The sequence below is a fragment of the Ctenopharyngodon idella genome, chromosome 1 (assembly GCF_019924925.1).
Source record: "Ctenopharyngodon idella isolate HZGC_01 chromosome 1, HZGC01, whole genome shotgun sequence".
Taxonomy (NCBI): Eukaryota; Metazoa; Chordata; class Actinopteri; order Cypriniformes; family Xenocyprididae; genus Ctenopharyngodon; species Ctenopharyngodon idella.
In genome coordinates, this window is record NC_067220.1 from 6844991 (window position 1) to 6862435 (window position 17445).

At 35.9% G+C, this 17445-nt stretch overlaps 2 protein-coding genes across 12 annotated transcripts in view; both read left to right on the forward strand.

Annotated features, from left to right (window-relative positions):
• Nucleotides 1-432: 432 nt before the first annotated feature.
• LOC127513094 (junctional adhesion molecule A-like) lies at nucleotides 433-10937 on the forward strand. Its single transcript, XM_051894650.1, has 6 exons — nucleotides 433-1006; nucleotides 5832-5933; nucleotides 6427-6723; nucleotides 6827-7075; nucleotides 8602-8772; nucleotides 9681-10937. The coding sequence occupies exons 2-6, from the start codon at nucleotides 5879-5881 to the stop codon at nucleotides 9938-9940; spliced, it is 1032 nt and encodes a 343-aa protein (XP_051750610.1). The 5' UTR covers nucleotides 433-1006; nucleotides 5832-5878; the 3' UTR covers nucleotides 9941-10937.
• Nucleotides 10938-13133: 2196 nt separating this feature from the next.
• Nucleotides 13134-17445, forward strand: part of LOC127512996 (junctional adhesion molecule A-like) — a 56964-nt gene continuing 52652 nt past the window's right edge. For 4 of the 11 annotated variants that reach the window (XM_051894588.1, XM_051894488.1, XM_051894436.1 and 1 more), the window contains exon 1: nucleotides 13134-13331. In XM_051894588.1, coding sequence (XP_051750548.1) covers nucleotides 13277-13331 — 55 coding nt within the window. In that variant the 5' untranslated portion in view covers nucleotides 13134-13276. Of the gene's footprint in view, nucleotides 13332-15520; nucleotides 15818-15926; nucleotides 16176-17232; nucleotides 17383-17445 lie in introns of all 11 variants that reach the window. The other 7 variants (XR_007930325.1, XM_051894577.1, XM_051894470.1 and 4 more) reach the window with 4 other exon arrangements.

The window sequence follows — 17445 nt, forward strand, 5'->3', positions numbered from 1 at the left end:
CTGCTGTAACTTGATCAATTTAATGCATCCCTGCCGAATAAAAGTATTCTTTAATTCTCCCCCCCCAACCCCGCCCCAAAAATTCTTACTGCCCCAAAACTTTTGAACTGTAGCCATAATGTTACAAAAGTTTTCTATTGAATGCTGTTCTTTTGAACTTTCTATTCATCAAAGAATCCTGAAAATCGTAGTCTAAGGAACAATACAGTTTGTGTACATGTGGTCTACTACTAATATGTAAGATAATAAGCAACAGAAATGTATCATTTCATTCTCTTTATCTTCATTATCTTGAAAAGGGAAAACCAGCTGAACTTCTGCAGAGCAGTAATATGATTTGCGCTGCGCTGTTTTAATTGGTCAGCACCGCGCTGGTGAGATTAGTTCGCGCCGCGCTGTCCGCAAACAAGCACGTCCGCGCTGCGCTGACGAGTCGGTCGCGCGGCTCGGTCCATTGAACCGCTTAGATGGCATGTCAGCGCGGCGCGAACTCTGTAAAACCGCGCTATCTCGTCCTGCTTTTGGTTTGTTTGGCTTCCCATAACACTCGGTTTCTCTCGCGCGCGCACTCGGTCTCTCTCGCGCAGGTTCGCTCGCTCTCGGACAACTCGATCTCTCTCGCGCGCACATTCGGTTTCTCTCGTGCAGTGTCGCTCGCTCGCTATGAGTCTGTTTAATATTAATATTAATATCAGTCTGAAGCTCTGCGCGAGAATAGAGACAGCTTAAGTGAAGAGAGAGATGGCCGTATTACAGTATAACGTGTCCATTTTAGTTTGATTTGTTTTTGTAGCTTTTATCAGAGATTTATTTTCCTTATACTCGTTTTTTTTTTACATGTAGACCTATGTGAAGAGTGTGCTTGTGCGAACCATCTATAAAGACTCGTGGGACTACCAGTTCATTCACCTTGGGATTTTCTTCTCGCCTCCTGTTTACTATTTCATCTGGGCACTGTGAGCAGACTTCAATCCTTCTGACAGACGTGACAGCAATTTAAATTCTTGTAAGCTTCCATCATAATATCTATATATTTATCTTCAAATTTTTGCTTTTTGCTAAACTTAAAACACTCAAACTTCAAGATTGTAAAACTACTTCAAACTATTAGGCTTTTTCAAGAAGACAACATCAAAGTTTGTATTGACTATTTTTTTAGTTATCCAGAATTATTTGGATTCCCTGTTTGTTTGTTTTTTGGGGTTTACTGAGACCTTCTACAGTGCATATGGATCCCAGAAGACCAACAGAAAACTATTAATGCAGTCACTCATTTTCTCCCTTAAAACTCATCTTTGATCACCAAAATGACATATTTAAACGTTTTGTTTCCAGTGAAAATAATTTCCTTGTGCCTTAAAATAGCATTAATGTAACTCTACACTCTTGCTTCATTCCTCCGCCTCTGGTCAATCACAGCAGCTCGGATTACCAGATCCACTCGCTTAACTGTAGTAAACACTGCACAATGCCAAGTGGAAATACTGGTTTAATTACATGTTTGAACCAGAAACTGATTCAGAAGAAGTGGAAGAGTGAATTATACAGGCTCGTATACATGTCAATGTATCAGAATGGTAATGCGTTTTATGTATCGCTCTTTACAACGTCGCACACATAAGAGTAATTAAAGGGTTAGTTCACCCAAAAATGAAACTTATGTCATTAATTACTCACCCTCATGTCGTTTCACACCCATAAGACCTTCGTTCATCTTCAGAACACAAGATATTTTTTATAAAATCTGATGGCTCAGTGAGGCCTCCATTGACAGCAAGTTAATTTACACTTTCAATGCCCAGAAAGGTCTATTTAAAACAGTTCATGTGACTACAGTGGTTCAACCTTAATATTATAAAGCGACGAGAATACTTTTTGTGCGCCAAAAAAAAAAAAAAGTAATAATGACTTTATTCAACAATATCTAGTGATGGGCGATTTCAAAACACTGCTTCATGAAGCTTCGAAGCTTTACAAAATCAGTGGTTCGGAGCGTGAATCAAACTGCCAAAGTCACGCTCCCTAGTGGTGAACCATTGAAATTTCGAACACTTTGGTAGATAAAAGAACATATACAGCCTCTGAGTGTGAATCGCCCTTGTTTCCTCTCTTCAATTCAATTTCAACACAAGACATGGAGTAAAGAAAAATCACAGTATACAAGAAAATACTATAACAGAGAAATAAAAGAACAAACAAGCCGCCTCTTAGAGTGAATCGCCCTTAACATTCTATAAAAAAAACTATGTACACCATGTGATGACCATATGTTCGTTTCCACATATTTAGGCCAAAGATAAAAATATAACTCAAAAAGGGTAAAATACAATTACAAGCAATTAAAATAAAGATTAAATAAGATTAACAGGAGTCAAAAATAACCCACCTTTAGTTTCAACACAAGAAGGAAGAGGAGGAGACAGAACAGAAAATTATGTTGGCTCATGATGACATCACAACAATTACAGAGAAAATCACTCATCTCAACCAGGCAGCTATATCAGGTGTATGCAAAATTTATATGATCAATAGGACGTTGATGTTATAGACATACATAATGATCATCACACTGTATCAAAAAGTAGTGATGGGTAATTTCGAAACACTGCTCCATGAAGCTTTACGAATCTTTTGTTTTGAAACAGTGGTTCGTGGCATGTTTCAAACTGCCAAAGTCACGTGATTTCAGTAAACGAAGCTTCGTTACGTCATAACGGTTTCAAAACGTTTCGAAATTTCAGTGGTTCACTGCTGGAACACATTTGCAGTGTGATTGTAAAAGGTGTTTTTATTCAACGTTGATTCAAAATTTTGGTTGCATTTACACTGTAAAAGCTTCGAATTAATTGAACCAATTGCGTTTGAAACACCACACGCTGCTTGTTTCTCCCATCAACAATCAAAAAGTGGCTAACAGTACTCTGTGAAATATGGAGCCCGGGAAGTCACCTCGAGGAGAAAAAAAATAAGACTCAGAAATCCGTGGCCACAGTTTTGCAATCAGTTTATAAACTGCACTCACAGATTCTTAAATTGTTCCCTCAGTTTAACAAATCATGCCCACGGATTAATAAACCATACCCACAAATTTCCAATCCATGCACTCAGATTTGTAAACCGTACCTTTGGTTTTTTCAATCCGTACCCACAAATTCATAATCCGTGTGCACCCTGTTGAAAAAAACAGCATATGCTGGTTAGGTATGTTTTGAAGCATGAAAGCTGGTTTGAGCTGGTTTATGCTGGTCAAGTGCTGGTCTTAAGCTGGTCCTAAGCAACTAGCTCCAGCTCAGGACCAGCTCAAACCAGCTTCCATGCTTCAAAACATACCTAACCAGCATATGCTGGTTTTTTCAACAGGGACGTTTTCGCAATCACGCGGTTCACACGGTTTTGCAAATTGCACTCACGGATTTGTGGCCCGTCCCTCATTTTAGAAATGTAGTCTACCGACACAAGAACAGAACAAGCTCCCAGTTCTGTTAACAAATCTTTCTGTATATTGTTTTATTTTGTATTATTAAGTTGACAGCTGTCTTAACTGCATGCTTCTTGGCTATAATTTGGCGACGGGGGTAGACAACGATTTATTAAGAATTATTATGTGCGTCATAATCTTGTAAATCTATTTAGGCTTTTTGTGATATTCTAAATACTCTCACTTTTTATAGACAGGGTTGGTGTACTTTCGATACAAAATACACCAGCACTTTTACAAGCCTTTTGGCAACAATCAATAAAAAATACATCAAGCATTTTCATGACAACCTTCAGTCGGCCAAGTCAGCCTCCTCCTTTCATTCTTCAAAACCATAGGATTTATTAATAATAATAAACATTATTATTAATAATCATTAGTGCCGATCCCGTGAGTGCTCATCCATTTCTGGAAATAGGATTTATTATTAATAATAATCAGTATTATTAGCCTAATAATCATTAGCGCAGATCCCCTGGGTGCTCAGCCATCGGAAAAGGCCGAACACTTACGGAAAACACGTGATATTCTCCATTTTAACCAATCAAAAAGTCGTTTGAGATTCGGGAACCTCTCTGATTGGTGGTTCTCTCATAGGGTTCCGGCGGGTCATACAGTAATACACACAATTTTACCGTTATGTTCAGCATTACAACATAACAACAACCTGGCACAAAATCTTGCTTTCTGTTTTTTGCACGATGATATACATTTTAATTAACAACATGTAAATCAAATGTGTTTTTGTTTGGTTGGTAATGCATTTGCTCTCTGTGTCTCTCTTCGCGAGACACAAATAACTTTTGTGTAATGATGTCACGTATCCTGCGCCTGCTGTTTCCTGCTACTCCCCATCAGAGGTCACCGGTTCACCTTTGTCACCTTTTCATGGCACACACAGTCACACATCACTCTGGACTACATTTCCCACAATTCCCCATCTAGAAACCAATCACACAATCACACCTGTTTCCCATCAGTGACACTTTATAAGCTGCACTCAAACACACACACATTGTGGAGTATTGTTTAGCCCTGCATTGCGCCTTGGTCTCTGCGTTGTCGCCGTGTTTCTTGCCCTGCCTGTATTTTTGACTTTGGACTATTTCCTGGATTATGATCGTTTGCTGCCTGCCCTGATAGTTGCCTGTTTTTTGGACTACTCTTTGCCTTGTCTCTCTTGAACCTGTTTGCTGGTGTTTGACCTCCTGCTTCTGTGACTACGTGTAACTGGTCTCTTTTTCCTTCTTGCGTTGTGTTTCAATAAAGCTCGTTCTTCAAATAATAGTGTCCCAATCAATTTATTTAGTGAGAAAACAGAAGTAACAGAGTGAGTTCATATAGGCCCATTCCAGCATATACGATGTCTACAATAAAACACATTTTTCACACTCTTCAGCATCCAATACTTTTCTCAATATTATATATATATATATATATATATATATATATATATATATGTTGTTGCCGCCAATATATCACACATTTTATTGACCGTTACCGCTGGCCTTACACACACAAACTGGTAAGTGCAATAGAGGGCGCACACAGTAAAAGAACCAACCAGCCAATAGGAAGCCCTGTTATCCCTTATTCTGTCCAATGATCTTCCAGTGTGATTATTTAACTTATTATTATTTATATTCAGCAAGTGGAGACACACAATGTATATGTACAACTCTGTTACATACGCTCTTTTAATAAAGCTTGCACTTGGATCTACCATCCTGTCGTTTCGATCTCAGACATTACAAATGAATTCATAAAGCGCAATATCACACAGAGAAAAAGACAGTAGGTTAGCCTACTCTTGAAAAATTAATACCAAGTAGCCTATAATTAATTGTATGAAATGTAGGCACCTACCGGTAGAAACATAATAGGCCTAATAATTAATAATTAATAATAATAAACAATAATTTGGTGCCTCTGACCATTATTATTACCTATAATTATTATTATTATTATTATTATTTTACTACATTATCATGTAAATCTAGAAACTGAATTAATACCAACATGAAATTAAATTAAGGACATGCATCAGAAAAATTGGGAATGTTGGACAATAAATATATAACAGAATATAACAGCTTGACAGTAAACTGTTTTTGCAGTATTGTCTTATATTAATGTCCGTTAAAGCAAGACTATGTAAACAAAAAATCACAGCCACTGTGTCCAAAAGTGGGAATTATGGGATAACAGACACAGCAATCCTTCATGTTCTATAAGATCATCATATTTGTAGCGTGATCCAGGGGATTAAAACGTATATATTTCAGACCTAGTGGAGTAATTTACTATTACTATTACTGCACTAGGTCTGAAATATTTTTCCTCTTTCCTCCAGTTGATTGTGAAAAAGGTTCTGGAACATTTGCTGTGTTCAGAAGAGCAATGATCTTCCAATACAGTCTGTTATTGATCCTCTGTGGCTTCACTGCACTCTCTGGTAGGTTGTGACTTCATTTTCTATTTATATGTTAATAGACTGAAGTGGAAAAGCCGTTTTTCTTTAATATTTTGTAAATATATATTGTAGTTGTGATCAAAAGATACGATGTGATTAAAAGATATTAAGAAAAGTTATCCATATTAACATTTGTTCTCATGCATACTGCATTATTTTGTATCAACTCAATATTATAAACTGTAAATCATGTTTTGTCAGTTAACAATGTACAAACATCTAAATTCACTTTTGTCAGAAACACTAGTGAAGGCCATTTTTAAGTGTGAGATCAGGTAAAACATGTCCTTAAAGCAACAAACGCACTTTTATAGTGGCCACTTGAACAAATGCACATCTAATTTTTGGACATTTTTAAACGTCTAGTCTAGTGATATTATTCCTGTTTATGCTTATTCTTCATAGTAAACCACATATCAGCATCTGAATCCTGTTGAGATTTATTAAATGCTAATATCGTTTTTATTTATTATAGTCTCAACAGAGACATGTGGAAAAGAACTACAAGTGGGAACGTCCTGCATCATTAAGCTACCAGAAAAATACAATGACAAATCTAATGACATCAAATGGACCCATTCCTCCAGTGACGCCATAATTCAGAGGAAAAACAATAAGATGAAGACAAACACTCCAGGTTTAACAATGGAAGAAGATGGATCATTAAGATTTCAAAGTGTTAGTCTGAAGGACACGGGCACATATATATACACAGTTACTAGTTCTGATGGTATGGAGATTGGTAAAGGAGAAGCAGAAATTAAAGTATATGGTAAGATGACAAATATTTCTACCCTTCCAACACAATAATAATAACGGTAAAGATGGTAAATTTAGGAAATATTTAGGAAATAACCACAATGTCGCTGTTACAGAAAAGGCCCCTAAACCTACTGTGAAGATCAACTGCACCGCTGATGGGAATGCTGCTCTCACCTGTGACGTGGAAAACAATAAAGATCCGAGTCTGACTGTATCCTGGTATGAAGATGGAAAACTCATCCAGAATGAAATAAATCATCAAGTGTTCTTGTCATCTACTCAAGTACAGGAGAATAAAACATACTCATGTGAGACACACAATCCTGTCAGCAGAAATAAAAGTGAGAGTGTTACTGTATCATGTAAGTTATTTTATTTCACATGCTTTTCATTCTTGAATATACTGATTTTGTGTTATAATTAATTATTCAGTCTTCATCTTTGTTAAAAATGCTCTTGTGTTGTCTCTAAGGAAACATAAAACATCTAAATCTAGACCTTTCTGCGTTTTGAACAGACCTGAACTTAAATATTGATGTAAAACATTAAGATGTCCAGCTCTGGCACTTTTCACAATTTCACTTTTGTTTCATAAAGTATGTGCTCTGGTTTTTGGTCTGGCTGTTTCCTGTTTTTGCTGCTGATGTACAATTGTGAATTTTTGACAGTAAAACAACCGTATTTTTTTAAAAGTGTACATTGACTCCGCAAAATAGTATTAAACTGTGTACTAACTGAAGATAAGTCAAAAGGTTGGACACATTTATTCACTGTTAAAAAATGATTGTAATTAGCTATCACAACTTAACATTTATCATTAGAATAACTTCCCTAGATTGAACTTGTTGAGATAACTCAAATATCCAAGATTTCACTTAATACGGTTTCACTTTTCATGTTGAATATAACTTAATTTTAAGGCAGTACAAACACTTACTTTTTAAAATTGAAACAATATTTGAAGAGTTTGGTTCCAAAACAAGATAAACACAATTATTTTTTTTAAATAAAAATTTAGTTCTTGCCAAAATCAGTATTGTATCTGGTCGATATTGAAAAGTCAATTTTTAATTTTACTCAAAATGCGATATCCGCCGTGTTATTCTGTCATGTTTTCTCCCTATTTTTCCAAATTCGCGACAAACGCCAGTCTCTCTGCAGAGTGCGATATATCCGCTCAACCAATCACAGCGCACCATTCCACGCACTGTAAACAGTAATGGCGGCACTCTGAATACACCCGGCATCCTAGTTTTCCTTATCTACTTTGTGCTTTGTGTTCAACAAAACAGAAAAATGAATACTTTTGACGGCATTGATGAACCTGTGGTGGTTTCTGCGGTGGGGAAGAAACGTAAGCCATCGAAATGTAATCATTTACGTGAGAAGATTAAGAAGATGAGGCACTCGGGAGGAGGTAGTTGCAGTCAATTCCAATGTACTCGCCAAATATGTTGTTTTTATTTTAATCGTGCGGTGGCGCCAGATACTCTTTAATTGGTAATGACAAAAGGAGACATAATTAATTTATAGCATTAAAGGAACACACGCTAATTTTCCAACTCCCCTAGAGTTAAACAGTTCCTTAAACAGTTAAACGAATCCATTCAGCCGATCTCCGGGTCTGGCGGTACCACTTTTAGCATAGCTTAGCATAGTTCATTGAATCTGATTAGACCATTAGCATCTCGCTCACAAATCAAATTGTTTTGAAGGTAATTAAGAGCAAACGAAGTGTGTCTAAACATTTGACTCTCTCATGAAATAACATTGGATCATACAGTATTATACATGATGCAGTTTGCAAGATTTTAAACAGCTTTTTTTTTTTTTTTTAATGTTCCACTTGTCTGTTATTGATTTCATGACATCTGTTCCTGTCTTACAGGTGGAAACCTTGTCCATGGCTATGACTCTGGCGTTGACTTTGACTCTTCTTCATGGATCATAGTGAGAACCCTAGCCGGCGGAGGAGCCCTTCTGTTGCTGCTAATATGTGTTCTCCTCATCAGTGCGTGTTGCAGACGTCAGCGACGCAAAAAGCTCCAACAAGGCCAAGGTCAGTGACGTCTTCATCGCCTCTTAAATTAATCATTGAGCATTTGTATTTTCAGCAAGAGATCAAACTGAAGCTGCTGTTGTTCTTGTTGAGCTTGAAAAGTTTCCCACCACAGTCATCAATGCCAAATCTCAGTAATTTAAATAAAATTATAAAGTTATGAACGTTCCTATAAATGTACCTTCTCAAAAACTGGTTATTTGTTATAATTAACCAGTTTAAAACAGGAAAGCAAAGCCTTTTACCACAGTTTCTTGTATTCTCATATGTATTAGATTCAACATGTTGACTAAAATAAACTGAATCATAAAAAAAAGTTTAATGCTTAATATTTATATTTTAGGCCAATGTTACATTTGTCAAACCTCTTTGTTTAGGCAGCACCAGACTGATCTGAAAACAGATCTAACCGAGCTCAGCTTAATAAACAGACATCTTTATGTGGTTTTCTGAGACATTTAACAGAACAATCGGCACTAAAAACAGGTTTTCTAAGAATTCACACTTTCAAAATTGAGTAGAATAGCAACAAATATATCATACTTACTGTTTACTGTATGTAGAATTAGCGTTATTTGGTATTAATTTGTGAAAATTACTATTGCTGATAGATTAGTAAGCACTCTGTTGGTTGCAGTGTTTACTTGGTTTCATGTTTTTAACCATTTCTTATTTCTAAAGAAATACTACAACAGGATTACACAACCAATATTACTATCATCTATATCATTTAGTAAATATTATGTAAATAAATATTAATCTCTGCCATTGTTCACCCTGCTCTCTAAAAAATCCATATCAGTCCATCTCTTCACATAACAGATTAACTTTACAGTCTAATACAGTCTAGATCACACACATCTGAAAAAATGCAATTTTATGAACATCTTGTCTTTGATATCTTCCAGATGAGGAAGAGTTCAGGCTAGCAGATCTTACCCATGCAGATCTTACTGATACCAACAGATCCAAACACAATGCTACGGGGCAACTGCCGCCCCCCATCCCGCAAGAAGACCCCATGCCCTCCAGTTACTCAACACAAACCCCACCTCGAACCCCATCTCAACCCAAAGCCCAGATCTGTGCTCGACCCCCATCACCGCTTCAGGACGAGGATGAGGAAAATCCATCTCCCATACCTCACCAGAGAAACAAACAGCAGTGAACCAAGAGAAATCAAGAGCCGTACTGACCAATGGAATGAGACGCTTGAATGTTCACTGAATGATAGTATATGGGACTTTCCTAGAATGATTTTCATTGACTAAAAATCATATTTTGATGGTAAGAGAGTCATTAAAGAAATAGTTTCCTAAAAATGAGAATTCGGTTGCGCTATACTCCCAAGTCTTCTGAAGTCAATTTGTCATGATTTACAATGTGAAATATTGACTTTTTTGTTCGAGATTAACAAAATTGATTCTTCCAAACCATGTTTTTGCCTTAAATCATTATAAATATATTCTTTTTTTTCTCTTTATTTCAATTAAAACAATTAGAGTTGTTGGGATGGATTTCAAAGGAAAGTCCATAATTAAATAATTTGTCCGTGCGTGTTTATGTCATATCCATACATAAAGGAAAGAATGTTTATTTTATATATATAGTGTCTGTCCAAATACCCACACTTGCGGTCTTTGTGCTTGACCACTTGTGTACTTGCATGATGTATTTCCTGCATTTGGCTCAAGTGTTCATTTTGGCGTGAAAACCGCAAGTGTGTGTAGAAGCTTTCATTACACGATGGGACACACTTATAGTGGTGTAAAAATGTAAGGGTTTACAGAGCTTTATTTTGATTTTCAATAATTTGTATTTTATAATAAACTTCTAAATGTCTGTTCAGTAGTCTTATAACAGACGACACAATTTAGTAATCATGGTGCTTCTAATTAAGTGATAAAAAGCAGATGCAAATGATAATGAAATACACATCATGTAGAGAACAGGGGCGATTTCAAACCATGTTTTTTGAGACTGTCTTTGGTTTTAAGAAGAAAATATTCAGCAATGGTGTTGACTGTTGAATTTGCACATGGTTTTTTCTTAAAAACACCACATAGACATATAAACAACATTAAAAACTTGATTTTCAACATTTGGTTGTATTTTAGCTCTTAAATAAATGTAAGGCCAAAATAAACAACCTTATACTGTATATCATCTTCATCTGATTGATTTAAAACCATCATTAAAGACATGCAAATCTCTCTGTCATACAATATAATGGTGCAATGAATCCAGAACTTGGCAAAGGATGTAGAATAATAATGTTGCTCATTACTAATTGTATATTAGGGGGTCCCTGAAAATACCTAATCTAAAACAGACTAGATACAGAACACTTGTCTTAATGCACATGTATCATTTTAAGGCATTTCAAAAGGTAAGTTGCTCACAAGATGGAAGCATTAAATTTAAATTGTCACACATTTATGTTTTTAAGCCACAGGTCATTTTTACTTAAATTGTGTGTCTTCTTTGTTTGTTATAATGAGAGGATTTGTGAGAATATAAAACTAGTGAACTCCTACACAGTTTTGAGAGAAACTGAGCAGATTCTCGCTGGTAACTTGGACACCTCTGATTGGTCATTGTTTAACAGAAATGGATGTGATTGGCTACAATACTCAACGCTGCGAAAGAATGTTGCAACAACCAGATTGCACTAATTTACTTGCGTTTCTCTCTTATTAAATAATTACACATTATATGTTACAGGTATTAATATAACTCTGTTAATCCTGAAATAAAAATATATTACTTTGCATTGACCTGAATAGAGGGAATGATGTCACTTTCCCGCCAGAACACACCCCGACTTCAGTGTCTGTTTATAGTGTAGGAGGGGGCGGGACTTCAGATTCTAGAGAGCATTTGATTGGACAGAAGATCTGATGAGAAGTTGAAGTCCGCGGTGATGTCATGAAAATCCGTGATTCATTTTAGCAGAAGTGAGAGACTGTAAGTTTTGAATGCTTTTATCTCCTAAATGCAAATTTTGTCATTGTTTTGGAGCACACCAGCTTATTCATAACCTTAAAGCTAACATATTCATACTACAAGCTAAAAAAAAAAAAAAATGAAATTTTGATTTCAGGGGGACTTTTAAGCCACAGGTCTCTGGTACAGACATACAAATCTGCCAGGCGCAGAATGAGCAGTGATGGGATTTCATTAACAAGACTGTAGACAGCTGTGAAACAGTCAAACAGCAGGGCAGGGCAGACGACATGATGACAGGCAGGGAGGATGACCACTGAGACCAGTCTAAGGTGACAACAGACTTGAGGACAGCCTGGGAAGCAGCACCAGGTGGGAAGAACCAGGCAGGAACACAAGGAACCTGAGGCTTGATTCTTGATCTCTCAGAAGTAGCTCCAGTCTCGGCTGCTAGACAGTCAAAATCAGTGGCCAGGTAAACTCAGGACACAGGGCAGGAACAAACACAAGAGAGTTAATAAAGAGGCAACATAAATACTGAAGCAGAGAACTAAGACTAGAGAAACAAAAGAAAAAGAAAACAAAACTAAGAATAAATGACTGAAACTTGCAAACACAAAGATAAAGCAAAAGAACACACTTGCAGGGAACTAAAAGAACTATAGACACTCAAGATGAAAATCTTTTCGTAGAAATCAAAATAAAAAGGAAAAAAAAAATGGATGCTCAATTACAATAAGTTACTAAAACAAGACTTGAGGAAAGGAAAGAACAAAACAAAAAAGCAACAAATATACACTAGACTAGAAACAAAATCAAATACACTAGAACAAGAGCAATGATTAACTGCAGACATGGACAAGCAAGCACACAACAAACCAGCAAAGACATGAGGGAAGGAGGCACAATATAAAGGGACCAGAGCACATGAGGGTCAGGTGAGCACAATTAATGAAACAAGGACTAGACAGGACTAAACAAGGGGCCGTGGTAACAGGCAACATGGCAAATACAAACAGAGACAGAGCCATGTGCTCAAGCACAAGACAAATAAACATTAAACAAGGACAAAACAGACAAGACTGTCAGGGCAGGATCCTGACAGAAAACATTTTTGGGTCGTGATCCACCAGTTGAGAACCACTGTCCTAGATCCAGTTTAAAATGATGTGAAAACATCTAGAATAAACCTTTCATTCAGCCTTTCTGTCTATCTATACACTTAAAAAATAAATAAATCAGTGCTTGGCAGCTTTCTAGTCTACAGGATCGAGATAAAAATAGCTGGCCAACATCTCAAAACATCAGATGCATTCAATATGAAACAGAAACATCTGCTTCACGATGCAACACATTAGATGACATCCTTCCACCCCTGGAAACAGTGGCGTCACATCCTTTGTTTTCTTCTTTTTCTGTTCCGTCTGCACAACTGACATCTTCAGAATCTGTCTACATAACCACCAACTCTCTGATTGCAAACTTTTTGGCTTTTTTTCTGTTTCCTCCAGTTGATTGTGAAAAAGGTTCTGGAACATTTGCTGTGTTCAGAAGAGCAATGATCTTCCAATACAGTCTGTTATTGATCCTCTGTGGCTTCACTGCACTCTCTGGTAGGTTGTGACTTCATTTTCTATTGATATGTTAATAGACTGAAGTTAAGATCAAAAGTTACGATGTGATTAAAAGATATTAAGAATAGTAATCCACATTAACATTTGTTCTCATGCATACTGCGTCATTTTATATCAACTCAATATTATAAATCACTGTAAATCATGTTTTGTCTCTTAACATAATGTAGAAACATCTAAATTCACTTTTGTCGCCATCAAAGAAACAGTAGTGAAGGCCATTTTTAAGTGTCAGACAGGGGCGGTTTCTTGGGCAATAGGGCGACGCACCACCAAAGTGAGAAAGGGACGGATTTTTTCAATCACATTCAACCACAGAGTTACGCAAGCTGTCACTGCTAGACTGTTTGTTCTGCCTCTGGATATACGCTATAGTACGGAAGCCCTAAATGGCCATGGATTATTATTATTTTTTCTATCTTGTTTTCTCGTGATCTCGAGATAACAAGTTGTTTTCTCATGATCACGACTTAAAGGGTTAGTTCACCCAAAAATGAAAATTCTGTCATTTATTACTCACCCTCATGTCATTCCACACCCGTAAGACCTTCGTAAATCTTCGGAACACAAATTAAGATATTTTTGTTGAAATCCGATGGCTCTGTGAGGCCTGCATAGGGAGCAATGACATTTCCTCTCTCAAGATCCATTAATGTACTAAAAACATATTTAAATCAGTTCATGTGAGTACAGTGGTTCAATATTAATATTATTAAGTGACGACAATATTTTTATTTAAAAATAAATAAATAAATAAATAAGGACTTATATAGTGATGGCCGATTTCAAAACACTGCTTCAGGAAGCTTTGGAGCGTTATGAATCAGCGTGTCGAATCAGCGGTTCGGACTCGGAGCGCCAAAGTCACGTGATTTCAGCAGTTTGGCGGCCTGACACGCGATCCGAATCATGATTCGATACGCTGATTCATAACGCTCTGACAAAGTCGAGAAAATATTTCCATTTTGCTGTCCAGGAGACAGGAGTGGAAGCACAAACTTCCGTGAACGAGCGCCGCCGTGCGAATGCGCGCCAAACAGATGGAGCGCAATAATTCTGAGTAAAATATACATTTAGCTAAAATATTTGTTGTTGACTATTTGTTTTTGTTTGCGAACATAATTGTGCCATATGTAGAATTTCAAACCTACAACTAAGTGCATTTTTATGATAGCAGTAACTGTAAAGTGACTATTGTAGGGTAATCAAAATAGCCTAATAATTAGTCTGTGCTTTTGTTTGTATTTATTTTCATTTTTAGTTTAGTGAACTTAACTTCTGCTTTAAAAACATTTTGTTTTTAGATTGTAATGTTACAATGTTAGAACGTAGGCCTAATGTGTTTTAACCCTTTTTTTGCACATAATATAGCGTACATGGTTAATTTCATGTTTGTTTTCATAGCCTTCAATATGAACATTGTTTGTAGGAAAATATTGGGCAGGATGTTTTTTTTTTTTTTTTTTTTAGTTCAAATAGAAAAATATACAAAATATCGAGATTATACATCACCATTCAGCCCAAAAATAGAGATATGATTTTTGTCCATATTGCCCAGCACTATGGCATGCTTTAAATACTGAATTTTCCATGTTTTAGATAAGCAGTGATGATACTACATCACTTGTTAAATTGTTATTTAACAATTAGCCTATTCATTCCTGCATCTCTAATTCTTTTAATTCCCCAAACAATTTTAGTTCTTTGTAGTGGAAAAAGTTTTTTTTTTTTTTTTTTTTTTTTTTATTAATTTTTTATTAAAATGTTCTTTAAAATAAGAAAGAAATGGTTCTTTTGACTGAAAGTAATATTTTTAGTAAAGTTTTAAGTAACCTTTCACATTTTTGCTGCTTTTATAACATTTTTACTGTTTAAATTGTGCCTAATGCAGATTCCTATTTGTGACAACTTACCCCATACAGTATGAAGACAGTTCCTGCTGTTGTTATAGGAGTCAGTGTGTGTTAAATGAACTGTATAATTTTTTGTATGGTGGGAACTGTGTCCAATAGTTTTATATATGGTTATTGTCTGAACCAAAATTGAATTTTAAAGAGAAACCCAACCTGAGAATTATTCCTGTTTATGCTTATTCTTCATAGTAATCCACATATGAGTATCTGAACCCTGTTGAGTTTTATTAAATAATATAATTTTATTTATTATAGTCTCAACAGAGACATGTGGAAAAGATCTACTAGAGGGAACGTCCTGCATCATTAAGTTACCAGAAAAATACAATGGCAAATCTAATGACATAAAATGGGTCCATTTCTCCAGTGACGCTGTAATTGAGAGGAAAAACAAGAAGACGAAGTCAAACACTCCAGGTTTAACAATGGAAGAAGATGGATCATTAAGATTTCAAAGTGTTAGTCTGAAGGACACGGGCACATATATATACACTGTTACTAGTTCTGATGGTACAGAGATTGGTAAAGGAGAAGCAGAAATTAAAGTATATGGTAAGATGACAAATATTTCTACACTTCCAACACAATAATAACAAAATAAGATTGTATATTTCTATAGTAGTTACAGTAGTATGAAATAACCACCATGTTTGTGTTACAGAAAAGGTCCCTAAACCTACTGTGAAGATCAACTGCACCGCTGATGGGAATGCTGCTCTCACCTGTGACGTGGAAAACAATAAAGATCCGAGTCTGACTGTATCCTGGTATAAAGATGGAAAACTCATCCAGAATGAAATAAAACCTCAAGTGTTCTTGTCATCTACTCAAGCACAGGAGAATAAACCGTACTCATGTGAGACACACAATCCTGTCAGCAGAGTTAAAAGTGAGAGTGTTACTGTATCATGTAAGTTATTTTATTTCACATGCTTTTCATTCTTGAATATACTGATTTTGTGTTGTAATTTATTATTCAGTCTTTATCTTTGTTAAAAATGCTCTAAGGAAACGTAAAACATATAAATCTAGAGCTTTCTGCATTTTGAACAGACCTGAACTTAAATATTGATGTAAAACATTAAGATGTCCAGCTCTGGCACTTTTCACAATTTCACTTTTGTTTCATAAAGTATGTGCTCTGGTTTTTGGTCTGGCTGTTTCCTGTTTTTGCTGCTGACGTACAATCGCGAAACTATGACAGTAAAACAACCATATTTTTCACGCGCACATTGACTCTGCAAAATTATGTTAAACTGTGTACTAACTGAAGTCAAAACGTTGGACACACTTATTTATTCACTAAATAATTTAATTAAGTTAAATAATTATTGCAATTAGCGATCACAACTTAAAATGTATCATTAGAATAACTTCCCTAGATTGAACTTGTTGAGGAAACTCAAATATCCAAGTTGTCACTTAATACAGTTTGACATTTCAAGTTGAATATAACTTAAAATTTTAAGGCTGCAAAAACTCTTACTTTTAAAAATTTAAACAACAATTATTTTCTTTACAGTGTTCTTTATTCAACATCAAAGTCATCAAAACTATGAAATGACACAAATGGAAGTCTGTGAATTATGTGGCGACCAAAAAAAGTTAAGATAAAATAAATAGGAGAAAATGCATCCTTTATGTTGACGTCAAAGGTTGTATTTCCATGAATGTTGCGCACTTCTTGGTGCTTTTACTTCACTATCCAATTCAAGTCATCCAGCAGTAGACATTAAAATGAAATGTATATTTACATTCTAAGCATTTAAATGGAAGTCTTCAAATCAAATTGTTTTGAAGGTAATTAAGAGCGAATTCAATTAAGTGTGTCTAAACATTTGACTCATGAAATAACATTGGATCATACAATATTACACATGATGCAGTTTGCAAGATTTTAAACAGCTTTTTTTTTAATGTTCCACTTGTCTGTTATTGATTTCATGACATCTGTTCCTGTCTTACAGGTGAAGGCCCAGGTCTTGGTAAACACTTTGGCTTGGATTTCTGGATCATGGTGAGCATCCTAGCCGGCGGAGGAGCCCTTCTGCTGCTGCTAATATGTGTTCTCCTCATCTGTGTGTGTTGCAGGTGCAAAAAGCTCCAACAAGGCCAAGGTCAGTGACGTCTTCATCGCCTCTTAAATTAATCATTGAGCATTTGTATTTTCAGCAAGAGAT